The sequence below is a fragment of the Bos indicus genome, chromosome 20 (genome assembly GCF_029378745.1).
Source record: "Bos indicus isolate NIAB-ARS_2022 breed Sahiwal x Tharparkar chromosome 20, NIAB-ARS_B.indTharparkar_mat_pri_1.0, whole genome shotgun sequence".
Taxonomy (NCBI): Eukaryota; Metazoa; Chordata; class Mammalia; order Artiodactyla; family Bovidae; genus Bos; species Bos indicus.
In genome coordinates this window covers 16,977,698-16,988,056 of record NC_091779.1, presented here as the reverse complement: position 1 = coordinate 16,988,056, position 10,359 = coordinate 16,977,698, and the positions used below count along the sequence as shown (strand labels likewise).

The following is a 10,359-nucleotide window of genomic DNA, read 5'->3' as shown; positions in this document are numbered from 1 at the left end:
CTTAGCTAGCTTCCAATCATGGTACATAACATGTATGTTTCATTTAAAGGAATTCAAACAGCCATAAGAGTAAGTATGTATATTAACAAAGATTAGGGAAATAAGGGATGTTTGGGGTCTTAATATTTATTGGAAACTTGGCTTTCTGTAAAGTTTTTTATTATTACATCATAACAGCAACCAAAAAAATCAGATGCTATCCTTTAACGACAAGAAATATTTCAGGGAACCTTATTCTCTCTAGTTAAACTTGACTTAGACTGAATATATTGAACAAACTAACATTGGTCATAGTTTTATAAAATAATGAGTATGTGTAGCACAACATCAATCATTCTATTTTACTTCATTGATGCTCCATAGCAACTCTATAAAAGAGTTTACTAAGCTCTTGAATTAATAACTGTTGTCAGTTCAGTTCAGTTGTTCAGTTGTGTCCGACTCTTTGTGACCCCATGGACTGCAGCACACCAGGCTTCCCTGTCCATCACCAACTCCTGGAGTTCACTCAAACTCATGTCCATTGAGTCAGTGATGCCATCCAACCATCTCATCCTCTGTCATCCCCTTCTCCTCCTGCCCTCAATCTTTCCCAGCATCAGGGTCTTTTCCAATGAGTCAGCTCTTTGCCATCAGGTGGCCAAAGTATTGGAATTTCAGCTTCAATAACTATTGTAATAATATATAAAATAACTATTGTAAGGATATAGAAATGATTTTCACTTTGGATATATTACTCCAAATGGTGAAAAGACCATTTCTTGTTATTTATGAGTTATATTCATCAAATTACTGAAAATCTGATTTAAGGGAAAACCTCTATACTTCCTATTTTTGAGAGGAATCAGTCATGTAAATTAAAAGGCAAACACTTCATGAACAAGTATAAGGATTAGGAATACATCAAAGCAGACAATAATTGAATATGATACCACATTATTGATATTCCTATACAGATCTAAGTCCCATATGGACCTTAAAAGGCCTTAAAATTAGCTCTCTACCAAAAGTTTACTGTTAATATAATCCAAGACACTATCAAAAGGTATAGATGAAAGTATACTATCAAAATAAGTTTGATAAGTAGACAATTGAAAAGTATACATGAAAGAATTTTAACCAAGAAGATGGACTAGATAAATAACCAATCAATGTCTATTCAGTACCTAGTCCCTAAGTGGCCAGTGTTTAGAAAATACCAAATTATGGAAATTCAGGCATAATCAATAGTTCTCAACCAGTTATACATATATTTCAGAATCTTCCTGATGAGTTTTTTAAAAACAGACCACATTAAGCTCCCCACCCCTAGAAATTTTAAACTGTTAGGTTGAAGTAAAATTTGTGCTTATGCATTTTTATTAAAATATTTCTTAAATGTGTCTGATGATCCTGGCTGGGGGAGAATCACTCAGACAGAGCAGCCATTATAGATTGGATTGAGAGGACAAAATACCATAAAGAAAACCCGCATACCTACAGCTGTGCTTTGCCACATGGAAAAGTTTTAGACAGAGAATAATATGGGACTTCCCTGGCGGTCCAGTGGTTAGGACTCTGTGCTTCCACTGCAGCGGTCATAGGTTCAATCCGTGGTCGGGGAAATAAGATCCCACAAGCCATGCAGCACAGACTAAAAAAGAGGAGAGTAAATTATTTACTCTTTGAGCATAAACTGAGGTGGGAATGGGCAAGGTATTGTTTGGGAGAGAGCCGGTTGGCCATTCTCCAGTGAATTCAAGGTAAATAAAGATGGTAGTGTATACTGAATGAGGTAATTACAAGGTAATTGTTGACGTTAAAAAATATAATACAGTAGAGGACTGAATCCAGGTCTAGGGGTTAGGAAATGAGTGATGTGGAATCAAGGTAGTGAGCATTTAAAGCAGTCATTTGAGAATTTTGCTGGGGAGGGAAAGAAAAAAATAGAATGGAATTTGAATAGCAAGAGAAGAATCAAGAAAATTTTTTTCCAAGACAAAGGAGTCTGAAAATGTTTGCAGGCAGGAAGAGAAATCCAATAGAGAAGAAAAAAGCAGATATTATAGAGTGGGTACAATTGGGATTCATATCTCCCAAGTGTTTTTAATGTACTTGTTTAAGGACTAAAATATATTACAGTAAATTAGATATATATATATATATATAATATATACAGTAAATTAGATATATATATATACTAATATATAAATATATTAGTAAATTAGTATAGTAAATTAGTATATTACCAGTTTAATTAGAATTAAAATTTGAGTAAATTTAATGGCAATGGGAATCACTGACAACCAGAGTCTCCCAAACAGCCTAGGACAGAAAGTAGACAATAAAGTCAAAGAAAGTTTCTATCAACTCTATTATCCTTCCGTTCGATCCTAAATTCACAAACTTTGTGAAAGTAACTTAGATGCAAACATTGAATGGAAATTTTCAAATAAGAAGATGTAGACAAGTACATATAATTTGAGCTAGAACTGAAGCCAGGTCCTTCCTCTGCTTTTTGCCAGAGGAGCAGGTAACTGGTTCCGGTAAGTGCTGCCCTCTGCTTCAAATCTTGCTCACTGACTTAATAGCCTCTTTCTTGGAATAATCTCTTAACGTTTATGTACTAATGACTCCAAAGCAGACAAAAAAAAATTTAATCTAGACTTTATAAGGAGATTGGCTTGGCTTTATTACAGAAATTATGATTTTTTTTGAAATGGTTTATCAATTCAGGATAGGGTAGGACAACAGCAGCCACTATTAAAAGGATATGACTTGATGGAAATTATCCTTGAGCAAATTATTCTGTAAATTAAGGTAGGAAGGACTTAAGTGGGTAAAAGAATACAGACGGGTCTGTTAAGCTCTTGCTATCCTCTCAGATATGAGTTGTTGAGGGGCAGAGCCAAATTGCAAAGTGTGTTTAATTTTATATCACTGGATATAAAATTTCAACTAATGATTTGAAGATTACAGTAAAGCATTAGGCTATGTTTTATAGGGTTGTTTACTCTCTTTTTTTAACTTGATTGTACGTATAAAATATTGTCACATCTTATTATTTCATTTGATCCTCATGAAAATTTTCTGCAATTGAGAGAATAGAAGTTATTTTTCCAGGCTGTTTAAGAAAGTAACCGAGATTTAGAGCAGTTTAACAAGTTAATTCATTGAACAAATGTCTGAGTGCCTACTATATGCCAGTCACTGTTCTAGTCAAGGTTATATAGTTTGCTAACGCTGGAGCCAGAGTCAGAATTCTTGATCTAGGATGTCGATGGAAACGTAGCTGCACTGCATTTATTTACCCGTGCTCTTCAGAAGGCCACTGGCACAAGGCCCAAGATGCAAGTCTTGGGAAATACAGATGCTGGGTGGGGCATACAGAAAAACATACGCCTTTTGGGTATGACCTATAAAGGAAAGGTTTTTATGTTTGACAAGTAGCACATCTCATACATTTTTTATAGAGCAGATTAATGTATATATTTTTTAAATACCTTTGACTATGGATTAAAGGTTTAGGCTTCTTAATTATATAGCCCATGGAGGGCAAGGTATGTGTCAGCAACCATGATAAAACACATTTATGAAGCAATTTTAAATTTAACAGGTGTATAGCTTGATTTATTTGTATTCTTTAAAGAATTTGCAAGCAAATACATAGATACTTTATACCTCAGTCATAGAGACATCAGAGGTGCTCTACTAGACAGAAGCTCAAAGAGTTCAGATAAAACGCTCAAGATAATTAAAAAAAACCAAAACAAATCCTGATTTGGTCAAATCTTATTTTGAAACAGAGGTCCTAAATTGAGATTTACAGTAATGTCATTTCTGATATGTAAAAGCTGGTTTTCAAAGTTGTCTGCCTAGTGTTTTTCTCACAGACATTATTTTTACTTTAGACTGGATCTAAGAAACTTTGTTCTTTGACAAGTATGCCTTCAATACATTTAAGTTACAGACTCCAAATCTTTCTCAACAAATTTTTTAGCGTCTACTTGACTTGATTATATTAGGATTAAAAACTCTAGCTATTTGCATATACTCCTACACACACTTAACACACATATATCCAGTTTCCAATTTTTTAATTTTAAAACTGTATGTTTTATATTATCATTACAGGGAGATTAACAATGACTAGAGAAAGCAGGGCACGATAAATGTGTTTCCTCCATATCAAGTCCTAAAACTAGAAGCAAATGTCACACGTTTGGAGGTTTGTACAGAATGCTGTAAACATAGTTTCCACGGTCCCTGTCCACAAGGCCTTCCTGTTCTGCCAGGATGAAGAATCCTGCTCTCCACACGCTGGTGTGGTCAAACTATCAACTGACTACCGAAAAGGCACATTTCTTCGTCAACTTTATTTGGCCCTCTGTCCTTGTTACTGGTTTATGGTCCAGGGCAAATAGTCTTGAACTCTACAGCAGAGCCAAGACATCTGCATCCGATGCATCATAAATCCAGCAGTCAAATCCCCCACTCCCCGCCCACGCCGAGTTTCTTTTTGAATGGCGATGAGCCGTAAGTCAAGGCCATGAAAAGCGGATCTTCATTCCGACTAAGTGTGGGTGACAACTCAAAGGTGTTTCTTCTACCACTGGATGGGAAATCTTGGGACAGCTCGCACAGGCCACCTCTAAGAAGCAATGGAGGTGACACTGTCAGATGAGACACTGAACCCATGCTGTCAATGGCCGACCCCTAAATGCACATCCCCCAGCCTCGCGCTCCAGCTGGAAAGCCCAGAAACCGCAGGGAGCTTAATCCATTCCAGCAACAATGCAAATTCTTGGAAGCGCAGATTCCCGCCTCTTCCAGGCCGCGCGCCGAAATCAAACTAGACGCAGGCTCCCTGGGGGCCTTGCCGCGCGCGCTCCGCTCCCTCCGCCGGCCTAGCCTCGGCCGCCGCCCGCCCAGCCGCGGAGCTGGGCGGGGCCGCCTCCAGGCAGCGGAGCAAGGCGGGCCGACCAGGAAAAGACGCGGGAGGCACGCTCTGCGCAGGCGCGGGGCGCCCCGCCTCCCCAGCGTCGGCTCTTGGGCGGGCGGCGCGAGCCCTCCCACTCTCCCCCGCGCCGCCGCACCGCCCCGGCCCTCGCTTCACCCCGACGCCCCGGCGTGCGCGTCCTCCCGCCGGCCTGCAGGCCCGGGGCCTCTGCCTGCCAGCCCGCCGCTGCTCCTCGCGGCCCCGGCTCGCGTTCACGCTGTCGCCCGGGCCGGCGCGGCCGCGGGCAACCGCTCCCCCTCCCACACCTACCCCGCCCCCTCCCCGCCTTTTCCGCCCTCCGGTCCCCCTCCCTCGGCCCGCCGCCGCTGCTCCAGATGAGGTGATGGCAACGGCCAACTTCGGCAAGATCCAGATCGGGATTTACGTGGAGATCAAGCGGAGCGATGGTGAGCCTCGCCGCCGCCCCTGCCGTCCGGCCCGGCTGTCGGCTGTGCGCGGCGGAGACGCGGGCGCCGGCCGCCTCATTGATTGCTCCGCCGGGCTGTGGGGGCGGGAAGGCGGCGGCCGCGGCGCTTTTGTGTGTGGCGTGTGTGCGAGTGAGGCCAGCTTGGGGTCCGCCCCGGGTGCCGCTGCAGTGCCGAACCGGGGAGGGGCCCTGCGGGGGCCTGGGCCGGGGGGAGGCCGACGGGGAAGGGCCCCGGGGTCTCCGGTTGTCTTCGGGTGGGTGCGCCGGAGGGTCCCGGGTCGGGGGGCCCCCCGCTCCTCCCCCGCGATCTCCATCCTCCCCGGGGACCCCCGCCCGGGGACGGCAGGCTCCGATAGGATTGACCCAGCCTCGCGGCTCACCCCGGCCTTTTCATTTTCCGGCCTCATCTCTGAGGGGATGGGGGGTGGGGAGAGCGTGAAGACCAGAGATTTCAGCATTTAGGGAACCGACTACTGGTCCGAGGCCAAGGTGGGAGAGAAAGGCCAACCCCATTGGTTTAAGCTGTTTGGTTGTCAGGTTTCTTCATCTTTCATTTCTCGAGCATGCCTCTTTCTTTTTTGCCAGTCCCTTCCTTGGAAGAAGGATGGGGAGCCTGTGGTGCTCAGCCATGAATAAGGGTGGGGGAGCGAAGGGAAGAAGTATTCGATAAGCTTCTCAAAGGTGATGAGACTGAAAGGGAAGGAGCAGGATGATCCTTGTCTGTGCGAGGCACTCCTGAGAGGGTGGGGGTGGACGACCGGATGTTGATATTCTCACACCCTCCTGAGAGGTAACCGAGAGAAAAGTGTAAGACGAGGTGGAGGCACATGCCTAATTAAAATTATAAAGAGAGAAAAAGCCCTAGGCTTGTGTCTCTTTCAATAGGTTTCTCTTGGGGAAAATGTTTTACGCCCCTAGCCAGCCAGGATTGGAAGTAATTTATATTGTAAAGGAGAAAACGCATGGAGGCGGGTAAAATTATGTTTCAGTCCAAACATTGAACGAAGTAGAGGTGTGTAATACCGAGAGGCGTGCGGTGTATCTAATCCTGTGCCTTTAGGTTATGGCTTATTATCGTTTAGCCTAGTCAATGGTAACTGTCGCCGTCTCATCTACAGCCTCTGATCAAGTTATGTGAAGCTTAGATTGACTGCCTTGTTTATCTGTGATAACATATATTGGAAGACCCTGTGCAGCTAATGATTTTTTTCCCTTTCCTTATATCTGACATAATTTGTGTCAACATTATTATGCAGTATGTGAAAAGATAAATTATAACACATTGAGCTTTAGAAGTTACCCATAACACTAGCGGGGAAGAGATGTCTCTTACTTTGGTTGGGGTTTCTTAATATTTTTTCATTGCTTTCCTTAGGCTGTGCTGTTACTGTAATTTCATTTTTAGGTAAATGCAGGTTCACTGTATACTAGTAAAAGTAGGGTTTATATATATTATTTAAAATTTGGGGGAGAAGCAATAAAATGTGTGAGTTCTTTACATTCTAAGACTTTTAACTGTGATTGTAGGTTTAACTATAGAATTTATCAGAAAAAGTATCATGATACTTGAAAGGTTTGGTTAATTTTATGTTTTCTAGGCTAACATCTTTTTAAATGTGTCAGACTGCAGACAGTTTTGGTTTTTGGGGGGATTCTAGGATATTCTTTATTTAGTACTATATTTAGTACTCTTTCTGCCTTCATCTTCTGCCTATACCAGAAACCCAGACATCTAAGAGCTTTGTGTTCTTACATAAGTGCTAGTAACCTAAAATCATATTTCAAAGCAGTTTGCCCTGGAGAAATAATGGAAATCATTACAGTGTATTTCATCTTAACTTACAGTCATGTATGTATTTATGCTCCTCAGGTGCATAGTCGAGTTGAAGGTAACAGATAAGCAGAGAACTTAAGGAAATGATCATTTGCATTGGGTAGTGGTGTTTCACAGTAGAAATTGATGTCTGGGAGACTCACCGAAAGCCTTCCCTTTTTCACTTTAAAGAAGCTGTTTTGTTTCCGCCCATTTCTATGGTCTGTCTATTTGGATAAAACACTAGTGATCTTTGTAACAAATAAACTTTGTAGTTGGATGAGCACTAACGTAATGCCTGAGACAGAGGAAACCACATGAGTGAAGAGGGGTGTTCTAGACTGCTGTTCACTGGTGATTTTGATGTTTCTCTGCATGCTTGCTAAGTGGTGATCCTTGTCCTTGTTTCTGAGCATGCTTCTCCCATCCGCGATGCTCATATATAAAAAAAAAAATTTCTAGGTAATTAATGTGGACTTGTTAGTATCTTTGAACACCCTGCTCAAAACTAATTCCCAGTATGTTTTCACTGATTACTAAAACTGGATGGCCAGTCAGTCACTGGATTCCTAAGTCATTAGGAGACTCATGAGACAGCATATTTCCTCAAGTATTAATGTTTGGGTACATTTTTCTTAATATTATGTTTTCAGACTGCACCAGAGAAGGGGTGGTATGGAGAATGCTATTGATGGATGGCAGACTGCCCACTCCCACTTCAGCCACAGCCTGGGCATTACAGGATTTTAAATTCCCAGAATTCATCTGCTCCTCGATGAGTTCGTTGCATATAGTTTTTGAGTGAATCACTCATTATTGGACTTAGTTTTCTAATGTTGTTTTGATTAATCATTACGACAAAATCTTACCTGGAAGGAAAACAGTTCCATCTATGCTTATCCTGTGCTGCTGCTTCTTTATTCTGCTCCCCACCCCCACCCTACTGCCTCATTCAGGCCTCTTAGTTCAAGATTCCCAGTGTTCATTGAAATTGAGTGATCTAGCAAGGCTTACTGACTGTTTTGGTATTCTAAGATTAAAAGTGACAGAGGTTAGGCTTGGACTCCTAAGATTATTCCTACCCATAGGAAATAACCTGGCATGAGATTGGACTGGTTTGTGGAAATGAACACTCAATGTTTGTTTTCTTGCATGTGTCTTTCTATTATCTTTCTGATTCAGTTTCTTTTTGAATCTAATGACTCTAAAAACTGCAATCTTAACTGTTGTGTAGCTAGGTAGTCTTCATTAGGAGACCTCACACACACAAAACTGTACTGTTAAATTATTTCTTGTTTGTTCTACAGTAGCTTTGACTATCCTTTGGAGGCTGGGGGAATGATGAGAAATGTTTTGCATATTTGGAAGCTGCAGCCACGATGGAATTACTCTTCGAGGTGTCTTAGTCACGTAATTGATAAATGTGATCTGAAGAGACTCATGCACTATTTCAACCAGACAGATCCTTGGAGATAATCAAGTTCTCATTTTTTAAAGGTGTGGAAACTGAGTCCCAAGTCACTGTAAGTGACTTGTCTAGATTCATACAGTGGAAGCCAAGAGCCTGGCTTAATGTAGCCTAGAAACCAAACTATCAACTGTGACAGGAAAGGAAGAATTCTCTATTCCAGTTGAGAAGTCGGAAATTGCTTCTCACTCATGGGAAAGCCATTGGAGAGCAGCGTTAGAGAGCCCAGTTGGAATGATCCGGTAAAAAGTGTTGTGGTATGTTTACTAGGTCACAAAACTCAAAAATTGTGAGAGGAAAAAATACATCTGTTTCTTAATTAAACAGTGAAAAGAGTGCTTTAATTAAGCATCTGAAATCCAGAGGAAAGATTTCAAAGGACCCATCAGGAATCTTGGAGTTTAGGGCAGGCCATCTTAGAAAAGATTTTAGTAACCTAATTCACTACCTGTTTTGCCACATTTATTCTTCTGCTCATTTACTTTTCCCTGTCATTAGACAGGCTTTTAGAGAATGGACTGTGAATTTAGTTAATAACAATGAACCACATAGCAGTATAGTTCCTTTTGGTACAGTTATGTGATTTTGATTATGGAGTGAGTGGAATGGAGGGAATTGTGGATTCAGTTCAGGTCAATTCAGTCGCTCAGGCATGTCTGACTCTTTGCGACCCAGTGGACTCCAGTACGCCAGGCTTCCCCATCCATCACCAACTCCTGGAGCTTACTCAAACTCATGTCCATCAAGTCGGTGATGCCATCCAACCGTCTTATCCTCTGTTGTTCCCTTCTTCTGCCTTCAATCTTTCCCAGCATCAGGGTCTTTTAGTGAGTCAGTTCTTCACATCAGGTAGCCAAAGTATTGGAGTTTCAGCTTCAGCACCAGTCCTTCCAGTGAATATTCAGGACTGATTTCCTTTAGGATGGACTGGTTGGATCTCCTTGCAGTCCAAGGGGCTCTCAAGAGTCTTCTCCAACACCACAGTTCAAAAGCATCAATTCTTTGGTGTTCAGCTTTCCTTATGTCCAACTCTTATATCCATACATGACTACTGAAAAAACCATAGCTTTGACTAGACAGATCTTTGTTGGCAAAGTAATGTCTCTGCTTTTTAATATGCTCTCTAGATTGATCATAGCTTTCCTTCCAAGGAGCAAGGATCTTTTAATTTCATGGCTGCAGTCACCATCTACAATGATTTTGGAGCCCCCCAAAATAAAGTCTCTCACTGTATCCATTGTTTCCCCATCTATTTGCCATGAAGTAATGGGACCAGATGCCATGATCTTGGTTTTCTGAATGTTGAGTTTTAAGCCAACTTTCTCACTCTCCTCTTCACTTTCATCAAGAGGCTCTTTAGTTCTTCGCTTTTTGTCATAAGGGTGGTGTCATCTGCATATCTGAGGTTATTGTGATTTCTCCTGGCAGTCTTGATTCCAGCTTGTGCTTCATCCAGCCTGGCATTTCACATAATGTAATAAGTTAAATAAGCAGGGTGACAATATACAGCCTTGATGTACTGCTTTCCCTGTTTGGGACCAGTCTGTTGTTCCATGTCCAGTTCTAACTGTTGCTTCTTGACCTGCATACAGATTTCTCAGGAGGCAGGTCAGGTGGTCTGGTGTTCCCATCTCTTTAAGAATTTTTCACAGTTTGTTGTGATCCACACAGTC

At 42.0% G+C, this 10,359-nt stretch overlaps 1 protein-coding gene across 4 annotated transcripts in view; it reads left to right on the top strand.

Annotated features, from left to right (window-relative positions):
• Positions 1-5,052: 5,052 nt before the first annotated feature.
• The window catches only part of KIF2A (kinesin family member 2A), a 71,609-nt gene continuing 66,302 nt past the window's right edge, over positions 5,053-10,359 (top strand). For 2 of the 4 annotated variants that reach the window (XM_070774639.1, XM_070774638.1), the window contains exon 1: positions 5,057-5,385. In XM_070774639.1, coding sequence (XP_070630740.1) covers positions 5,322-5,385 — 64 coding nt within the window. In that variant the 5' untranslated portion in view covers positions 5,057-5,321. Of the gene's footprint in view, positions 5,386-10,359 lie in introns of all 4 variants that reach the window. The other 2 variants (XM_070774637.1, XM_070774635.1) reach the window with 2 other exon arrangements.